General features: G+C 42.2%; 1 protein-coding gene across 8 annotated transcripts in view; it reads right to left on the bottom strand.

Annotated features, from left to right (window-relative positions):
- The window catches only part of TASOR (transcription activation suppressor), a 166,930-nt gene that overhangs the window by 122,684 nt on the left and 26,890 nt on the right, over window positions 1-17,356 (bottom strand). For all 8 annotated transcript variants that reach the window (XR_008316188.1, XR_008316189.1, XR_008316187.1 and 5 more), the window contains exon 7: window positions 13,442-13,563. Coding sequence is in view for 3 of the 8 variants with exons in the window: in XM_053296289.1 (XP_053152264.1) it covers window positions 13,442-13,563 (122 nt within the window). In the remaining 5 variants the exon portion in view is untranslated. The remainder of the gene's footprint in view (window positions 1-13,441; window positions 13,564-17,356) is intronic.

The following is a 17,356-nucleotide window of genomic DNA, read 5'->3' as shown; positions in this document are numbered from 1 at the left end:
TCGAAGAAAAAATACCCCCCAAAATGGCCCCAAATCACTCAGAACAAGGATAAGCAAGAGGAGTGTGCAAATTGAACCTCTGGAAAATCCTGAACCTCCCACAACATCTCAAAGGCACTTTTGAACCCACCAAAACCACTCAAAAACACTTTAAATCATGATGAGTTGGCAGAGTCAGTAAGAGGAATGAGTGGATTGAGCCTCTGAACCTCCCAAAGTTGAGGAAACCCTCCCCCCACATCACTAAAGAATCTCACCAAACTGCAGATACTTGCATCACGGTTGGCGAGGTTTTGCCAGAACAAAACCCTTATGGTTGCCGAGGGATGACTATCTCCAAAATGGCATAATTTACACTTATCTTCTAAAACATTAAAAAATAATTTTGGTGCAGAATTTGGATTTTTCTTAGTATTCTGTATCATCACGCTCATCCTCATAATGGAATTCCAAGTTATGAGGCAACCTGCATCACAAAAAGTAGCAGTTTTCCTTAACGGTTCTTGGTCTCAACAGAGGCAAGAGGGGAAAAATTGTTCCCTGGAACCAATGAAAAATAAGAGCAGATCTTCAGTACAAAAAAGGATGCAGGCATAAAGTCACCATGAAAGATACAAAGTGCCAAGTTCAAGAGAAATGCTCCACAACCCTCTTACCCAAGTGATTGCTAAAGGAAAACAGTTCTGAGAAAAGGTTTTTTTGACTCTTGGGTGAAAAGCAACCCCATAAGTGCTATAGGTATTCAAACTCAAGTTTAGTTATGATGAATTTAGCAATGCCACCCCCTTCAGGGAGCAGTGCACATACAGGTGTGACAATAGGATGCCTTTCTTCCAACACCCCAAGATGTAATTGAGGGTTACAGCCCAAGCTCTTTTGCAGGAATTTCAAAGTAGTTTTCCTAGTCTGGTATTTGTTGCACGTCAAATTAAGTCTTTCAAGTAGAACTAGAAGCATTGTTAGCAAATGCTTCAAGAGACTAGAAGAGTAACTAGGACACCCTTCAAGCATCCAAGATCACACAGTCATTCCCAATCAGGCTTCAAGCTGTTTGATGGAAGATTCTAAGAAGCAGACATTGTGCCATACCCTAAGAAAGCAGGTATTGATACGATCTGTCTGAACTGTCACCGCAAGGTCAATTCAGAAAGACTGAACTGACCTTGCAGATGTGAAGCAGTCAGTGCAGATTTCTGTTCTTTTGACTGTCTATCTTGTGCAATATCTTTGTGGAAGAGGCTAAGGAATGCAACATCTAAAGAAGCCTCTTAGCCAATTTCCACTGAGAGTTCTATTCCTATCGCATCTGCACACTACAGTGTGAACACAAACCCCTATACACAGCTGTTCTCTAGAGTTACAAAGTGGTACACCAAACCAAAAGTTAAAGGGAAATCCTTAAAGTTGATGAGTGAGCTCAGCAGAAGGAGATCCCACTCAGCAAAACTGCAACTATGTTGGTTACTCTCACAAAGTGGATAGAAGTTTCTGTTCTGCCCACAGAAGCATGGTGTTAGCTTTCCAACATAGTGACCATGAATCTGTTTCACCTTGCTTGATTCACTGTGAACTGTTGGTTTTCCTGACGGGGGCTGCTTTAGAAGCATTATGGGCAATCACAGAGGGGAACTTTTCTTCAAGCAAATACCATCTGCACTCTCAGATCGTAGAAGAGATTGCCATCCATCTGCATTCCAGAGGTTTGCCTGCTATATAGTTTAAGACTTTAAAACTGCTGATCTCTTGAACTTCTAAAATACTTTCCCCTCCACCTTCTCTCTCTCTCTCTCTCTCTCTCTCTCTCAACCAGGACTTAATCAGAGTTAAAAAACTAAAATATTTATCTTATTTATTCCTAAGTGGATTTTCCGATCCTCTGAGCCGATTTATTACAGAGTTACTACAATTAGGCACTCAGACACTCAGATATCAAAAGGCTAGAGGTTGGAGGTAAATTACGAGATTTATGGCTTAATTGTTTTATAATTTATTTTGTATATTTAACATTTTATATCCCGCTCTTCCTCCAAGAAGCCCAGAGTAGTGTACTACATACTTAGGTTTCTCCTCACAACAACCCTGTGAAGTAGGTTAGGCTGAGAGAGAAGTGACTGGCCCAGAGTCACCCAGCAAGTATCATGGCTGAATGGGGATTTGAACTCGGGTATACCCGGTCCAGCATGCTCTAACCACTACACCAATCTGGCTGTCTCTTTCACTTCATCTTTTGAGAAAGTTTGCTGTCCCTTTTTTTCTTTTTCTTTTTTTGAGTTTTGGACACAATTGCTGGATTTAGTGGTTTCTTTTTTTTAATTTTATACACACACTCCTCTCTGAATACTCCCATACTTCTTTTTGAACAGTGACTGGATTATAAATATATATTTTTAGGACTAATGTAGATGAGTCTGCAGAAAGAATTCTACTGCTGTGACTTTGAGAAGACCTGCTGAACTGGAGGTTACTTTGTTTAATTGGATTTAAAGGAAGAATTTTAAGGGATATAAATGACAATAGATTATAACCATATTTTTTAAAAGAGGCTTTTTAACTTGAAACTTATTTTTTTCTGGAACTATTTCTAACAAGCAGGCCCACAAGCGCATGAATCTCTCTTGGTGTGATATCTTCTCTTTGTAAGCGCAGAGTAAATTGTTCCTAAACGGACTTTTTCCCTCCCCTCTTCTCCTTCTCCTGTCAGAGTGTCCTATTTCATTGGGTCACAGTCTCAGTTGGTTGCCACAAGAGGAAGTCAGAGTACCATCTACCTCACTTGACCAGTATTGAACATTTCACAAGGCTTTTTGAACATTTTGGAATGTCACTGAACGTCTGTATTGTATGAAGAGGGGTTCTTATTGGGTTCTACCCAGGGTTAATTGGGTTTCAATTCCCAGTTTGGTTTGGAGTTTTCGAGTAATAGGTCTATGTGGAATTGAGTTATAATTGGCAGAGATGTTAGATAATTTTTTTTCTTTCCTCTCCCTTTTGACAGATGCTGCCTCCTTTAGAATTATAAAAGGCAGAGACGTTAATCTTCCTTTCCTCTTTTTTGATAGCTTTTTTTAAAGACAGCAGAAATCAGCTTACTGTCCAGAGAATTCTAATCCAATAGCATAGAAGCTTCTGCTAGATCTGCAATTAATTTCAGTACAATGGCTGGTGTATTAAATTAGGGGAATTACAGTGAAATTTCTGTATAATTTTTTTGGTTTGGAATAGTTTGGAACTGTGTAACAGAAGTTCTAGTGGATTTGGTGACAATAATAATTTAGTTAAAACAGAGTTCTTTTAAACCCTGTGAGTTCACAAGAAAAAACAGCTTTTGCCATTGATATTTTAAATGAGAAAGTATTTAAGTAGCAGCACTCCTTTTTTACAATCCAGAAAAAATGGGTAAGAAAATTGGACTCCTTTCAAACAGAAGTGAAATCCAGATTTGATGTGGTTGAAAGGAAATTAGCCAAGCATGACCAACTTATTCATAAGATGATGGAATCCCAGAAGGAACTGGAAATCGTGAAGACAACACGAGAATCCAATTATAAATGGCTGGAACAGTGAGTGGAGATTTTAGAATTCCAGTCTTGTGCCTGTAATTTGAAGATTCGTGGCGTGGGAGGAGAGGTGGGAAAAGAGAATTTGGAAAAGGAGATTGAATCTCTTTTACAGTTTTTGGGACTTGACCCAGAAGACTCTCTTGATATCAGAGAAATTTATAGAGTGAATTCCAGATATGCCAAAGATAAGAATATCCCAAGAGATATCACAATAAAATTTATAAACAAAAGGACCAAAGAAACAATTCTTCGCGCACAAAGCGTCTCCCCACTGGAGCTAGAGAGCAAGCAGATTGAGATTTTACCAGATGTTGCTGATGACATTTTAAGGAAGTGCCGGGAGTTCAAGTTTCTGGCTGCTGCCCTTCAGGAGAGAGGAATTACATACAGGTGGGAAGTACCTTTTTGTTTGGAAGTCTTTATGGACCGTGGGAAGGCGCAGATACACAAGTCTCAAGATGCAAAACGCTCTTTGGAATCTTTAAGTGTAACAGAGCCCTCAATTGTGTCAGATAAAACTTTGGATGGGGACCAATCAGAAGATACAAAATGGGATCAAGCCTCAGCCTTTTTTGGGCGGCGGCGGGGGGGGGGGAGGACCAACCCCCCCCCCCGATTTTAAGAACTTAGAATCATGGATGAATTAAAAACCTTTAATGTAAATGTCAATGGATTGAATAAATTGAAAAAAGAAAAAGCAGGTATCATTTGCCTTCAAGAAAATCATATTAAGTCGAGTAATGTTAACTTGTTGGACTGTAAATCTTTGGGCCAAATTTATGTGGCCTCTGGGGATACAAAAAAAGTGGAGTGACACTTTATGTTAAGGGCTTGTCGTGGACTCTGGAAGAACAAATACAGGACACAGCTGGCAGATATATTATACTGAGGTTTCAAACTCAGCAACACCTCAAAATTACAATAGCCTCAATTTATGCTCCAAACGATAACAAGACTCAGTTTTATGAGCAGTTTTTTCAGTCACTGCTGGAGATAGCTGAAGGAGAAGTATTTGTGATGGGAGATTGGAATGCAGTTCTCTCACTAGCCCTTAACAAATCAGTACAACATAAGAAGAATTCTGGCAAATTGCCAAGGAACGCGCTGGATTACATGACACTTCTATCTTTAGAAGACACATGGCAATACAAGCATCCTCTGGAAAAGGGCTATACCTTCCTCTCCCAACCCCAAACTTACTCCAGAATAGATATGTGTATGATCTCGAAATCTGCATTATCAAGACTGATTGAGGTGGAAGTGGCTCCACTTATGTATGATGATCACATCCCTCTAGTAATTAGACTTAAAGAAAATATAGGGCCAAGAAGGTGGAGATTGAATTATCTTCTGCAACTGCAAGAAGTTAAGTTGAAGTGCCAAGATGAATTAAAGAGTATGAATATGACATCAGAAGTCTCATTCTCCATATGGGACTCCAGTAAAGCTTTCATGAGAGGATTGCTTATCTTGGAGGCCTCGAAGAGGAAGCGGGATCTACAAAAGCAGAAGGAGTCCCTACTAAACGAGCTGAACTGCTTAGAAATGACTTATAAGATGACCTTTCGAACGACATATGGCAGAGTATAAAGGAGCTTCGTAAACAAATGGATCTCATACAAGCAAAAGAAACATACAAGAACATGATTTATGCAAAACAATTATAAAGCTGATAAACTATTGGCGTATCAACAGAGAAAGGAACGCGAAAAGAGAGTCATCACCTCCATATGAAATGGGGAAAAGTTTGTTCTTTCAAATATGGATAGAATGATTGACCAGTTTATTATTATTACTCCAAATTATACAGAAAAGAGACAATGGATCTGGAACAGATTGCACAGTGCTTATAAAATCTACAGATATCAGAGTTCATGGATAGACAGAAAGAACTGCTGAACAAACCAATTTCCAAGGAGAAAACAAGAGAGGCAATACGTCGTTTAAAAAGTAATACCCCTGGCCCAGATGGATTCTCTTCCATTTATTACAAGTATTTTCAGGAAATATTAATTAGCCTATTGACTCAGGTAATGAATGAAATACTATACTGCCATGTGCTGCCTTCCTCCTGGCAAGAAGCATTCATTTCTTTTATCCATAAGGAAGGGAAGGATGCAACCCGACCTGATTCATACCGACCAAAATATTGGTTATAAACTTTTTGCGGCAATTCTCACAGGAAGGCTGAAGGGCTTTCTGACTGATATAAAACATCCCAATCAAACAGGATTTACACCAAAGAGGTACATAAAAGACAACCTGAGATTTGCACTGAATGCAATAGATGATATTACAAAAAGGAAGAGTAAAGCAGTGATGATCTTCCTGGATGCAGAGAGAGCATTTGATAATCTGAACTGGTCCTTTTTGTTTAAGGTTTGGAAAGAATGAACGGTGGACCAAATTTCCTCTCATATATTCAAAGTATCTATCAGGCGCAATCGGCAAAGATAATAGTGAATGGGACTCTATCCAAAAAATGTGCCATCAACAAGGGTACCAGACAAGGGTGCCCTCTTTCTCCACTGTTTATTTTGGCTCTCGAACTGCTGGCAAAGAAGATTCAGCAGGAGCAAAGAATTTACAGAATTAAGTTGACAAAGCAAGAGCATAAAATAAAATTGTATGCTGATGATGTGGCCCTTACAATTACTCAGCCAAAGGACTCCCTAAATGCAATAATGGAATATATAAACCAGTACAGTAAGGTCTCGGGATACAAGATTAACAAAAGCAAAGCACAGATCATCTCATGGAACCTGTCAGCTACGGAATTACTGTGTCTGAAAGACAAGACTGGATTTCAGACGACAGCAAAACCTATTAAATATCTGGGGATTAACATAACAGGGAACAATAAAGATCTGTTCAAGAACAATTACCTACCAGTTTGGAATCTTATCTTAGCAGACTTAAATAGGTGGGGAAAAACTACATCTTTTTCTGCTGGGAAAGATAGCAGCAGTTAAAATGAATATTCTACCAAGAATGATTTTTTTATTTCAAATGATGCCAGTTAATATTGAAGATAAAACACTGAACGCATGGCAGAGGCATATAAACTCCTTTATTTGGGCTTACAAGAAGCCAAGAATCAAATTTAGGATTATGCAAGACGCAAAAGAACGGGAAGGATTGGCTGTCCCTAACTTGAAACTAAACTACCATGCCAGTTGTTTGACATGGATCTCAGATTGGATCAGAGAACCGTACGGTTAGATTATGGACACAGAAGGATCAGATCTGTTGGAGGACTACATAAGTTTTTATAGACTAACAAAAACAAATGACCAGGAAATAAAATCCCACACAATCAAAAACAGTCTGTTAAGTGTCTGGGATAAATATAAGAAAAGGATCAGTCCAGGGCTATCACCTTTGGCATCCATATTAAACATTTTTTTTCATAAAGAAGAAAAATCTAATAGGCTTGACCTTTAGAGAGAGAAGGCATATAGCATGTAAAATTTAACTACTGGAAAAGCAAAGCAAAACCTAAATCTATCTCCCACTTTGGAATGGTCCGAGGAACCTTCATTGTTTTAAGATTTAATATTTATAGTGCATAAAAATAAAAAAAACAAGGTGGTAAGCTCAGAGACTTAACAGAATTTGAAATATTAATAACCAAAAACATTGATCATTTATTGGGATTGATATACAAGTTGCTGTTGAAATATGACTCAGAAACAGAACAGATTAAAGACTGCATGATCAAGTGGATGCAAAACTTAAATAGGACAAATGATATTCAACAATGGGAACATCAATGGAAGCTGAATATTAAATTTACAGCAAATAGTACCTTAAGAGAAAATTGGTACAAAATGTACTTTTGTTGGTACATTACTTCTGTGACCATTAGAAAGATGAACAGCAATTATCCAGGAGATTGTTGGAAATGCAAGAATCATGTGGAGACATTCTATCTCTTGTGGTGGACTTACGGCAAAGCACAACAATTTGGGGGGCAAAATACATTTTAAGATGCAAACTTTAAATATAAATTTTCCTCAGTCACCAGAGCTTTTTTTTTGCTAAATATGACTAAACCCAGTATACCTACTAAAAACATGGAGTTGTCCTTATATTTGATTAATGCCATTAGGATTCTTTATAGGGATGGGTCCGGACCAGTCCGGAGGCCACTGTAAAGGCCTCCGGACCTGGCTGGTTCGGTCCAGGTGGAGGGGGTTCCTTTAAGGGTGGGGAGGGTTTACTTACCCCACCCGCCGCTTTGCCCCCTCCAGCGCTCGTATTTACTGTAGAAATTGGGGCGGCAGGATACCTCCCTGCCGCCCCTTGCCCCTCCACAATGCAAGAGGCTCCGGCAAGCCTTTTGTGCATGCACACATCGCGCGCGCGCGCGCTTTATATCTCCCCGACGCCGGAGGCCCAGTCTACCCGGCCTTGGCCCCTGCCAGCGGGTAGACCGGGCCTCCGGCGGCCGGGTAGACGTAAAGCTCGCGCGTGACGTGCGCAAAAGGCTTGCTGGAGCCTTTTGCATTGCGGAGGGGCAAGGGGCGGCAGGGAGGTATCCTGCCGCCCCAATTTCTACAGTAAATACGAGCGCTGGAGGGGGCAAAGGGGCGGGAGGGGTAAGTAAACTCTCCCCGCCCTTAAAGGAACCCCCTCCACAGTGCCGGGCCACAGCTGTGCGGTTCCGTGCACACCCCTAATTCTTTATGCTGCAAACTGGCAGTCACAAGCAATCTCGACTTTGGATGAATGGCTACTAAAGCTATGGGAATATGCCTCAATGGCTAGGGTCACTGCTTATTTGCGGAATAACTCAGATGAAACATTTGCGTTAACTTTGGAACGTTTCATAAATTACAATATAGCACAGGGTCAAGACCCACACCCAAGATTTGGTGTGTTTTTTTTAAATACCAAGGGTTGACTAGTGTATTACTTATATCTTACTGCAATATCTGTTATGAGGGCAACAGTTGGCAAAGGGTGGAAGCGGAATCTTGGACTGTCATATGCAATATGTCATATGTAACTGCTGGAACTTCAAGAGATGTTAATGCAATCATGTTGCTTCTTTCTATCTTAATAAATAAAAATTAAAACAAAACAATTTAAAACCACAATTCTAGTTAAAAAGCTTGGGTCAATAAATGCATCTTTAAAGACTTTTAAAAAGCTGTCAGAGATGGGGAGGTTCTTATTTCAGCAGGGAGCGCTTTCTGAAGTCCTGGAATGCACACCCTGTTCAACAAATCTCATAAAGTATGTGGTTTCCTCATACCTCCTCCCATAATGCAAGGACCATTTACTGCCTTGCTCTGCAAACAATTTGTGTTCCTTTCAACTTCCACCTGAAACCAAGAATCCTAAGTCACTTGATCCTTCATGTGAACCCCTCATGCCAACTGCCTAGCATCCATCATAATTTCAACTTGCAAACACACTAATTGGGAGATGGAAGTGCTAAACTAACAGATTATTCTAGCTACATTTGAGCTCTGTAATTTGTCATGTGCTTCTGTTTAAGGAGCAGCAGACACTGTGAGAGCTCCCATATGAAACCATGACCTGGCACATCACATTACACCCAGGAGCTGTGTCTATCTGAGTTGCAACATTTGGCCTGTCTGGAGGATGTGACCCAATACACATGGGATGCAATGAATGGAGCCACAACTTGGCCCCAGGTTAAATCCCTGCCATCCCAGCTGTGCCTGGAGAAATTCTCCTGCCTGAAACCTTCGAGAGCTGCTGTCAATGTGGACCGGGATAGATAACATTTGGCTCTCCAGAAGTTGCTGAACTACAACTCCCATCATGCCCAGCTATTATAAATTGTGCCTGGGGTGATAGTAGTTGTCGTTCAGCAACATCTGGAGAGCCACACATTGCCTACCTCTAGTGTAAACTATATCTGAGTTATATGGACCAATGGTCTGACTTGGTATAAAGCAGCTTCCTATGTTCCTTTCCTATACACTAGCTCAACGAACTTGTTCCATATTTCTTCCATTAGAAACACATGGAATCTCTGCATTTCCAGTCCTATCCAAAGATGTCCCAGAAAATGTATGGGTTGAAAAGAGTTCTTCTCCAGATTCAGCACCAATCTGTGCTCTACAACACAATCAAGAAGAAGTTCAATGTCTCAGTGACTCCTACTCTAAGAGCTTGAGCAGATCAAGGTATCGAGGTATGGTGAAAAAATACCCCACCCACAACATTTGACACAATCAATGCTAAGTGTGATCCATTCATCCCCGGGTGTGTGTGGGTGGAGGTGGTGGAGTTCCACATCAAAAGCCTCAGGAGTGTGGTGGAGAGAAATGCAGCAACAAAAGTGATCAAGTATACACAACGTATGCTTCAACTAAAGGGTTTATTCCTCACACTTTTATGGGTTTGTGCACGGGGGGTTCCATCACCCCAACTTTTCCGCTTGGGAAGCTGTCTCTCATGGACTTCCTGTTAGGTCTAAGGTCAATCACTTGTCACCTCAGTCCCCAGGCATCCTTCCTCAAAAGTTGACAGTTATCTTATAGTGAAAGGCAGTGAACTTATTTATTTATTTATTTATTTAATTTTTGCATTTATATACCGCCTTTCGTTAAAAAGATAACCCCAAGGCGGTTGATGTCCAGTTGGGCTGCCCTGCCCCACTCCTTGCACAGCAGGCTATGGCCTGGTGGAGCAGTTATCCTTCATCCTTTTTCTCTGTCTTCCTCAGGGCATGCTTCCTCCTCTATTCATCCCATTTCCTTAAAGGTCAAGGACGGGGCCCTGGCCAGGCAGTTCACCAGCCACAGGCATCATGAGAGCTGCAGGACGATTCCCAAATCAGGTGTTCTCCCTCATAGTCCACTAATTTGGTATCAAAGGCAGTGTTTCTTCGATACTGACAGAGGAACTCCCCACATGATTCTACTTCCTCAATTCCAGCAGTTCATGGTCCACACCAAATACACTGTGTATGGCAAGGACTCTTGATGTTCCTGCGAGGCTGAACAGAAGCTTGCAATGGAATCATCTTCGCTTATAAGTGAAGCAGAACTTTCCATGGAATAGTTTAATTCCACTATGCAGATCTGCTTCTAACAAGTCTATGGACTCTAGGAAATCTTGTCATTTGATGCCCAGTAACAACAGAATCTCTGACATCCATCATGAACTGTTCCCTTGCAAAGATTTTGTTGAGCTGCTCAAGATCCAGCTTCACCCACAAATCTCCATTCTTTCTTGGCACCAAGAAGGAAAAAAAATATATATGCCAGAGAGTCTAGAGACCTGTAGAACTGATTCAAGGAAGTCTATATCCAGCAGGTTTTGAATAGCCAGCTGAATGAAGCTGTGTTTGTTGGTTCCTGTACTTTAGGGAGGCAAGAAACCTGTCCCCCAGTCTTCATGTGAACTCTAAAACATATCCCTAGGTGACAGTCTTCCTCACTCAGTTAACTGTAATAGTCTACTCCCACATTTATGCATAGTGGAAGAGATGACCATGGATGTTCAAGGCTATCCAACATCATTTGATATGGGATTTCTTTTCTCTGTTGAAGGAGGTGGCAGCAGCTCCAGTAGACTGCTGGGTCTAACCAGAACCATTGCAGTCTGGCTTTCTTTTTCCTCTTTCTCCAGCACAGAGAACTATCTCATTTCGTCCCTGACATCCACCAGCTGCTAGTGGATCTCTGGAAAGTTTAGTTCATGAAAACAGACTGTACTCAAGTCCTGACTGTACGCCCGCATCCCAGTTTCAAAGCCAAGTATGACATTTGGCTACCGTGTTACAAATCATGAGTCTGGAGGCTAACTGAACTGCATCCAATGAGGAGTCTGCCAGAAAAACAGCTGACAAAAGTATTTTCTAAGGTGGGACATCTTTTAGGCTGTTAGGAATTCCAGGATCTGTAGAAGCGAGCTCTTCTGCACAAAAGGTAGATAGATAAGCAAAGACTGAGTTGATGACGAGTTACCTCACAGATACTGCCAAGACTTTAAAGGTTTCCTATTAGGTTTTTCCTTGGAGCAGATTACAAAACCTTCCCTTGGAACAGAATCCAAGTACTTGTCATAATAGATCCTTGGGTCCTCCATCGCCTTCATACCAGACAACTGTCACTGACAACAATGCAACAATCAGAGCATCTACTACTGTAAGGATCTTGAGGCGTCTCATGACTGTTTCAAGCAAAGAATACAGCTTGTTAGCTAGCAATGTACCTTTTGTTCCATGCCAGGCTTGTCCATTCTGCTGTAAGAATTCCATCAAACAATTCAGGAAAGAGTAACAAAAGCTTGTATGGTGCCTATAGGAATACTGCCTTGATGGAAGTGCAGGAGGAGCCTTCTCCCTTTCCTTACTATATGCAAGATGAAAAATCCTGAATGCTTTCAATAGAAGTGAGCCTCTGACCTCACTGGTGGGATAGGCTAAACAGGACTATCAGGATCTTTTCCCACATCCTTTTTATTTTGCATGGTGCCACCAGACACACTCTTAACAGCAACTGAGTGCCTTTCCTAAGGTCTGTGTAAACACAGGACCACAAATTTACACAGTGCAAGGCATAACATCTCACGTAATCCAACAGGCCGAGTTCTTATACTGCCCAGGTGGCCTGCCACCTAGCTGGTCAGAATAAGAACAAGCAATATAGCTTGCCAGTCACTCTGGGGCAAAACTACTAAGTGTGGCAGAGTCATCTAGTTATTGCTATTACTTATATACCACGTTAAAAAACAAAAAACTCTAAACAGTTTACAAAGAAAATACAATCAACTAAAATGGTTCCCTGTCCTCAAAGGGCTCACAGTCTAAAAAGACAAAAGTAGGCATCAGCAACAGCCACTGGAGTTAAGATGTGCTGGGGCTGCAGGGAACTTCTACTCTGCTGAACTCTGCAGAGTTCTACTCTGCTAAAGTTAAAAGAATCACCACTTTATTTATTTAACACATTTATATCCCGCTCTTCCTCTGAGAAGCTCAGAGTGGGGTACATGGCTATTTTTATCCTCACAACAACCCTGTGAGGTAGCTTAGGCTGAGAGATACATGACTGGCCCAGAGTCACACAGTGAGTTCCATGGTTGAATGGGGATTCACTTTGAAAGGTGTGCCTTCTTGCTGCTTGACTTGAACATTGTACCTGCTTTTAGACCTTTTCAACTTCACTATTCCTTAATGCCAGTCACTCCTTAACCTATATTACAACTACCACTCAGCAAAAATGTCCTTATCTACTACATGACAGCAAACATTTAGCAAAAATATTCACGAAATTATATTAATAAGTTGCCAAAAACAATACTTGCCCCCATTAGCAAAGTATATCCAGCTTCCTGGTTAACACACTGTAGAGATCCAGAAGAGCACTAACCATGGAAACTACCTCTCCTAACTACAGCAGTTTTCTTGATTCTGATATATTTCATAAAGTTTTTATTATTCACTCTCCTTAAAGCTTTTAGCCATATGTTCCTCACATTCGTTTTTCGCATCCCTTGTTGTCTCCTTGCATTTTTTTTGTCAGAGTGTATGTTCTTTTTTGTTCTCCTGGCAGAACTTCATTTTCTAACAGAAGTCTTATTGCTTTTTATAGCTTCCTTGATTCTACTTGTTAGCCATGCAGGTGTTCTCCTGGATTGGTGGTACCTTCTCTTCTTTTTGGTATACGTTCTATCTGAGCTTCTATTATTGTGGTTTTAAATAGCCTCAATGCACTCTGCAGTGATTAGACATTCCTAACCTTTCCTTTCAGCTTTCTTCTCACTAATCCCTTCATTTTTGTCAAGTTTCCTTTTCTAAAGTCAAAAGCATCCATATTAGACTTACCAGAAAATAGTAAATTAAATGTTAAAGACTCAAATCCTTCATACTAAATACATGTGAATCTTTAACTTACCTTGACTGAGGCAAATACTTTTGTATCTTTTCATCTTTGTAAGAAAATGATACGACAGCATACGGATATACATGTCTTGGTCTTAGTCTGATTTCATCAAAGCTGTATTCATAGAAATAATACTGGGAACAAATACAGAATAAGCTGATTACGCAGATATCCACAATATCAGTTCACTGGAAATGCAATTTAAGTTTCATTTAATCCTTTAAATTAGATTCAACTATAGTTCAGGTGGAACTCATTACTCACGGTCCTGACACCACACAGCCCAAGGTAATTTCTGGCCACCATTTTGTTGAAAGGAGCCTTTTTGTGGCTGTTTTGTAAATATAATATATAATATAATATATTGTAAAATAATAATAATAATAATATCATCATCATCACCACCACCACCACCCCCCCAGCTGATTTTTCATGGAAAATCGGCTGAATTGGGAGTTGGAGGGGGATTGCTGGATAACTGGAGACCTGGAGAGCATGGTACATTACTTCCTTCCCCACTGTGCCAGAGCTCATCAGAATGGGTTGTGGACTGAGCATGCTCAAGACATGGCCAGATCACTTGATACTAGTTTCCCATCGCCAGAAGGAGCCATAGCCCCAGTTCCATTCCTGTCTTGCTTGAGTTCGCAGGTCTTGGAAAGGGTTCTTAAGCATTTGAGATTTTTGCAGGCTAGTTTCTATTTCTTGACTTCACATTTTCCTTCTACCTTCTCTTCCGCCCCTCCCAGATTGTGCAAGGGTGGGAAGGGAACTGTTTATCATTATCCCTTACATTCCCAAATAGCCTTTTTTATTTATAATTTAGCTAACTGATGCTTAGTTTCACTTTTGATTTGCTCTACATGGAGCAATCTCAGGCTAGCAAATTTGCTGCTTGGTGCCCTCTCAGAGGGCACACAAACAAAGTTTAGGGGCCAAAGTTTGGCATTGGAACCCCCGTCTCCCTAAAATGTGGAGAAGGAAACAAAACATTGTTCTGAACCAGGCAAAACCTAAGGAAGGAAGGAAGGAAGGAAGAAGCCAGACTCAGCCATTTGACTCAGCAAGCACATTTTGATTCAGGCAGTTTGTCAGGAGAAAAAACCTCCCTGCTGTTCCTGCCAGCCACAAAGCAATGTGGGATCCTAACTATCACCCATTGGGTGAGTCTGGAGGCTCAGACCTGGCTAGCCCATTGATTAATGTGGAGAGGGGGAACCAGCTGGCCCATGCATCCCCCCCCACCGCCAATGCCAATGCCACCCTATCCCAAACTGGACAATCTGTGCCACACTTCCCGTGGATTCTGCTGGTAGGGCCCCATCTCATAAGTGGTCGGAAACCAGAGGGTGCTCTTGCAGTACCCCAAGATTTGCCTCCACAGCAGCTGTTGATGTAAGTACCAATGTCCCTCCTCAGGGACAATGTCCTTTACCCCAGAAATTGCTGACTGGTTGATGGATTTCATTGCAAGGGAATGCAAGGTATTGTGAAAACCCTCCCAACCTGTCCCTGTGGTACCACAGCTGGTTATCCCTGCTCTCCCAACAGGACCTCCTGACTCCAACCCCAGGAGGGACACCATTCCACTTTTAGAACAGGGCCTTTTTGTACCATTCAGGAGAAGGAACACCAGACGCAAAAGGAGGATACGCCATGCATCCAACCACTCCACCTAAGTGCTTAAATATGCAACCAACAGTCCCTATCCCTCCTGAGATTCCCCTAGTGTTGCCCCTGCCTATACCTGTATTACCTCTACCACTACCATATCCATCTGGGGCTCCAATTTTGCCAAGGTCAGATTCTGAATACTCTCACCCTCTTAACCCTGATAGGAAGGAGAGTTATCTAAGGAAAAGGTCACACAACAAGTTCCCATCTCCTCATGTCTATTCTCATACATAGATTTTGAAGTCCTTCTTGCTAAGGCTACGAGTACTATACATGATGATACTCCTACTCAGGAATTGCAGCCCTCAGCAGAATTGGACCAAAGTGTCTTCTCTTCGTCCTCCACTCCTTCTGCCACGGTCCCTCCCCGCCATGTTTCGTAAGGCCATGCTAGCTGAGTGGAAAAGACCCATCTCCTCTAAGCCAGTGGGGGTCTGCCCCAAGGAACATTATTTTCTTCCACAATACGTTACATTGTTCCTGGTAGTTCCTTACATTGATGTCCCTGTGGTACAACTCATATCTGACTCTATTTTGAATCCTGAGGGGCAGGAACAACTCAAAATACCCAAGGATAGAGTGCGATCTACTCCTCGGAAAAGCTCATGAGGCATCCACCACAGTCATCAAGGCAGCAACCATGGAATCGATCTTCACCAGAGCATCATTTCTTTTGGTGAAAGAACTGGCATCGTTTATTTTGCCTGAGAACACCAAACTCCACCAAGGCCTCAATAAGATGGTGAAAGCAGCTACGCGTATAGCTGACTCCAGCCTGGATTGCATACAACATGCTTCTAGGGCAACGGGGTCCGGCGTCATAGTCCACAGATCTCTCTGGCTGAAGAACTGGAATGTGGATACTAAATCCAAACTATCACTTACATCATTTCCTTTTTCAGGAGCCAACATAGTTCAGACCCTCCCTAGACCCCATCCTAGTGGAGATCAGGGAAAAGAAGGTGATGCCACTCCTGTTCGGCGTATCAATGGCCCCTCGGGTCTTTACAAAGGTCATGGTGACATTAATTGCACACCTTCGCCTCCAGGGTACTCACAAACACCCATGATCTTTTGATCAGATCAGCTTCTTTCCATCAAGCCCAAAGAGGGCTCTCCAGGGTCTATATACAGGGCTCTCCAGTATATAGTCAATCACGGCTTCATAGTCAATCAGGAAAAGAGCCACCTTCATCCGACACAGTCCTTTCAGCACCTGGGAGCATTATTCAACACCATCTAAGCATCAGTCTCCCTTACCCAGGAACGGAAAGACAAGATATCAACTCTCATCACACCTCTCCTACACCAAAGGAATGACAGACCTGATGCTCTTTGCCACTATACTGGGATCCATGGTGGCTTGAATGGAGTGCACTCATGCCCCCTCCAGTGGCTGCTCCTTACTTATCAGGAATTGAACATAGCAGGCATACACAAAAAGGTAAACATTCCTCTCAGGGTGAGCCATCATTCCGTTGGTGGATCTCTCCAGCAATCCACAAAGGCCTCCCTCTGACGGGCCCTCAGATAATAGTAGTGACCACAGATACCAGCCTCATCGGTTGGGGCACCCACTGCTTGAACCAATATGCCCAGGGACGTTGGTCCCCTGAGGAGTCACAGTGAAACATCAACTGGCTAGAGCTCTGGGCTGAGACTTACTGCCTACAATTTCACCATCTTCTGCAGGAATGCCATGTCCTAATCTGCATGGACAACATCACCAAGTCCCATGTCAATCGTCAGGGAAGAACCAGATCTCGATGATGGAATCTGGTCTCCTCTTCCAGTGGACAGAAAACCATATAGCATCAGTCATAGCAAAACACTTCAGCAGGACCGAAAAACTTCAAGCAGACTTGCTCAATCAGCACATGGTGGACCCAGCAGAGTGGAGCCTCCACCCGGATGTCTTCTGCAAGCCGACATCACAGCCAGAGGTGGACCCCTCTGCGTCTCAAACAAACCATATTCTCCTATACTTCAGTCTCCCCTGGCAGAAGTGACCGATACCATCATGGCTCCCTGGCCACAGGCCCTGGTCTACGCCTTTCCTCCCAACAGCCATCCTCCCAAGAGTTCTCAGAAAGCTCATAATAGAGCTGATTCTTATAGCTCCTCACTGGCCCCAGAAGTCCTGGTTCTCCAAACTAGTACCTCTGTCAATCCACCTGCCCTGCAGTATTCTAAGTTTTTTTTTTCATCTGTATGCGGAATGAGTTGTGTTCTGGGCGGGAGTATCAAGGCAGT

This window comes from Hemicordylus capensis, chromosome 2 (assembly GCF_027244095.1).
Source record: "Hemicordylus capensis ecotype Gifberg chromosome 2, rHemCap1.1.pri, whole genome shotgun sequence".
NCBI lineage: Eukaryota > Metazoa > Chordata > Lepidosauria > Squamata > Cordylidae > Hemicordylus > Hemicordylus capensis.
The sequence above is the reverse complement of the archived record's forward strand: the minus strand, read 5'-3'. Positions and strand labels throughout refer to the sequence as shown.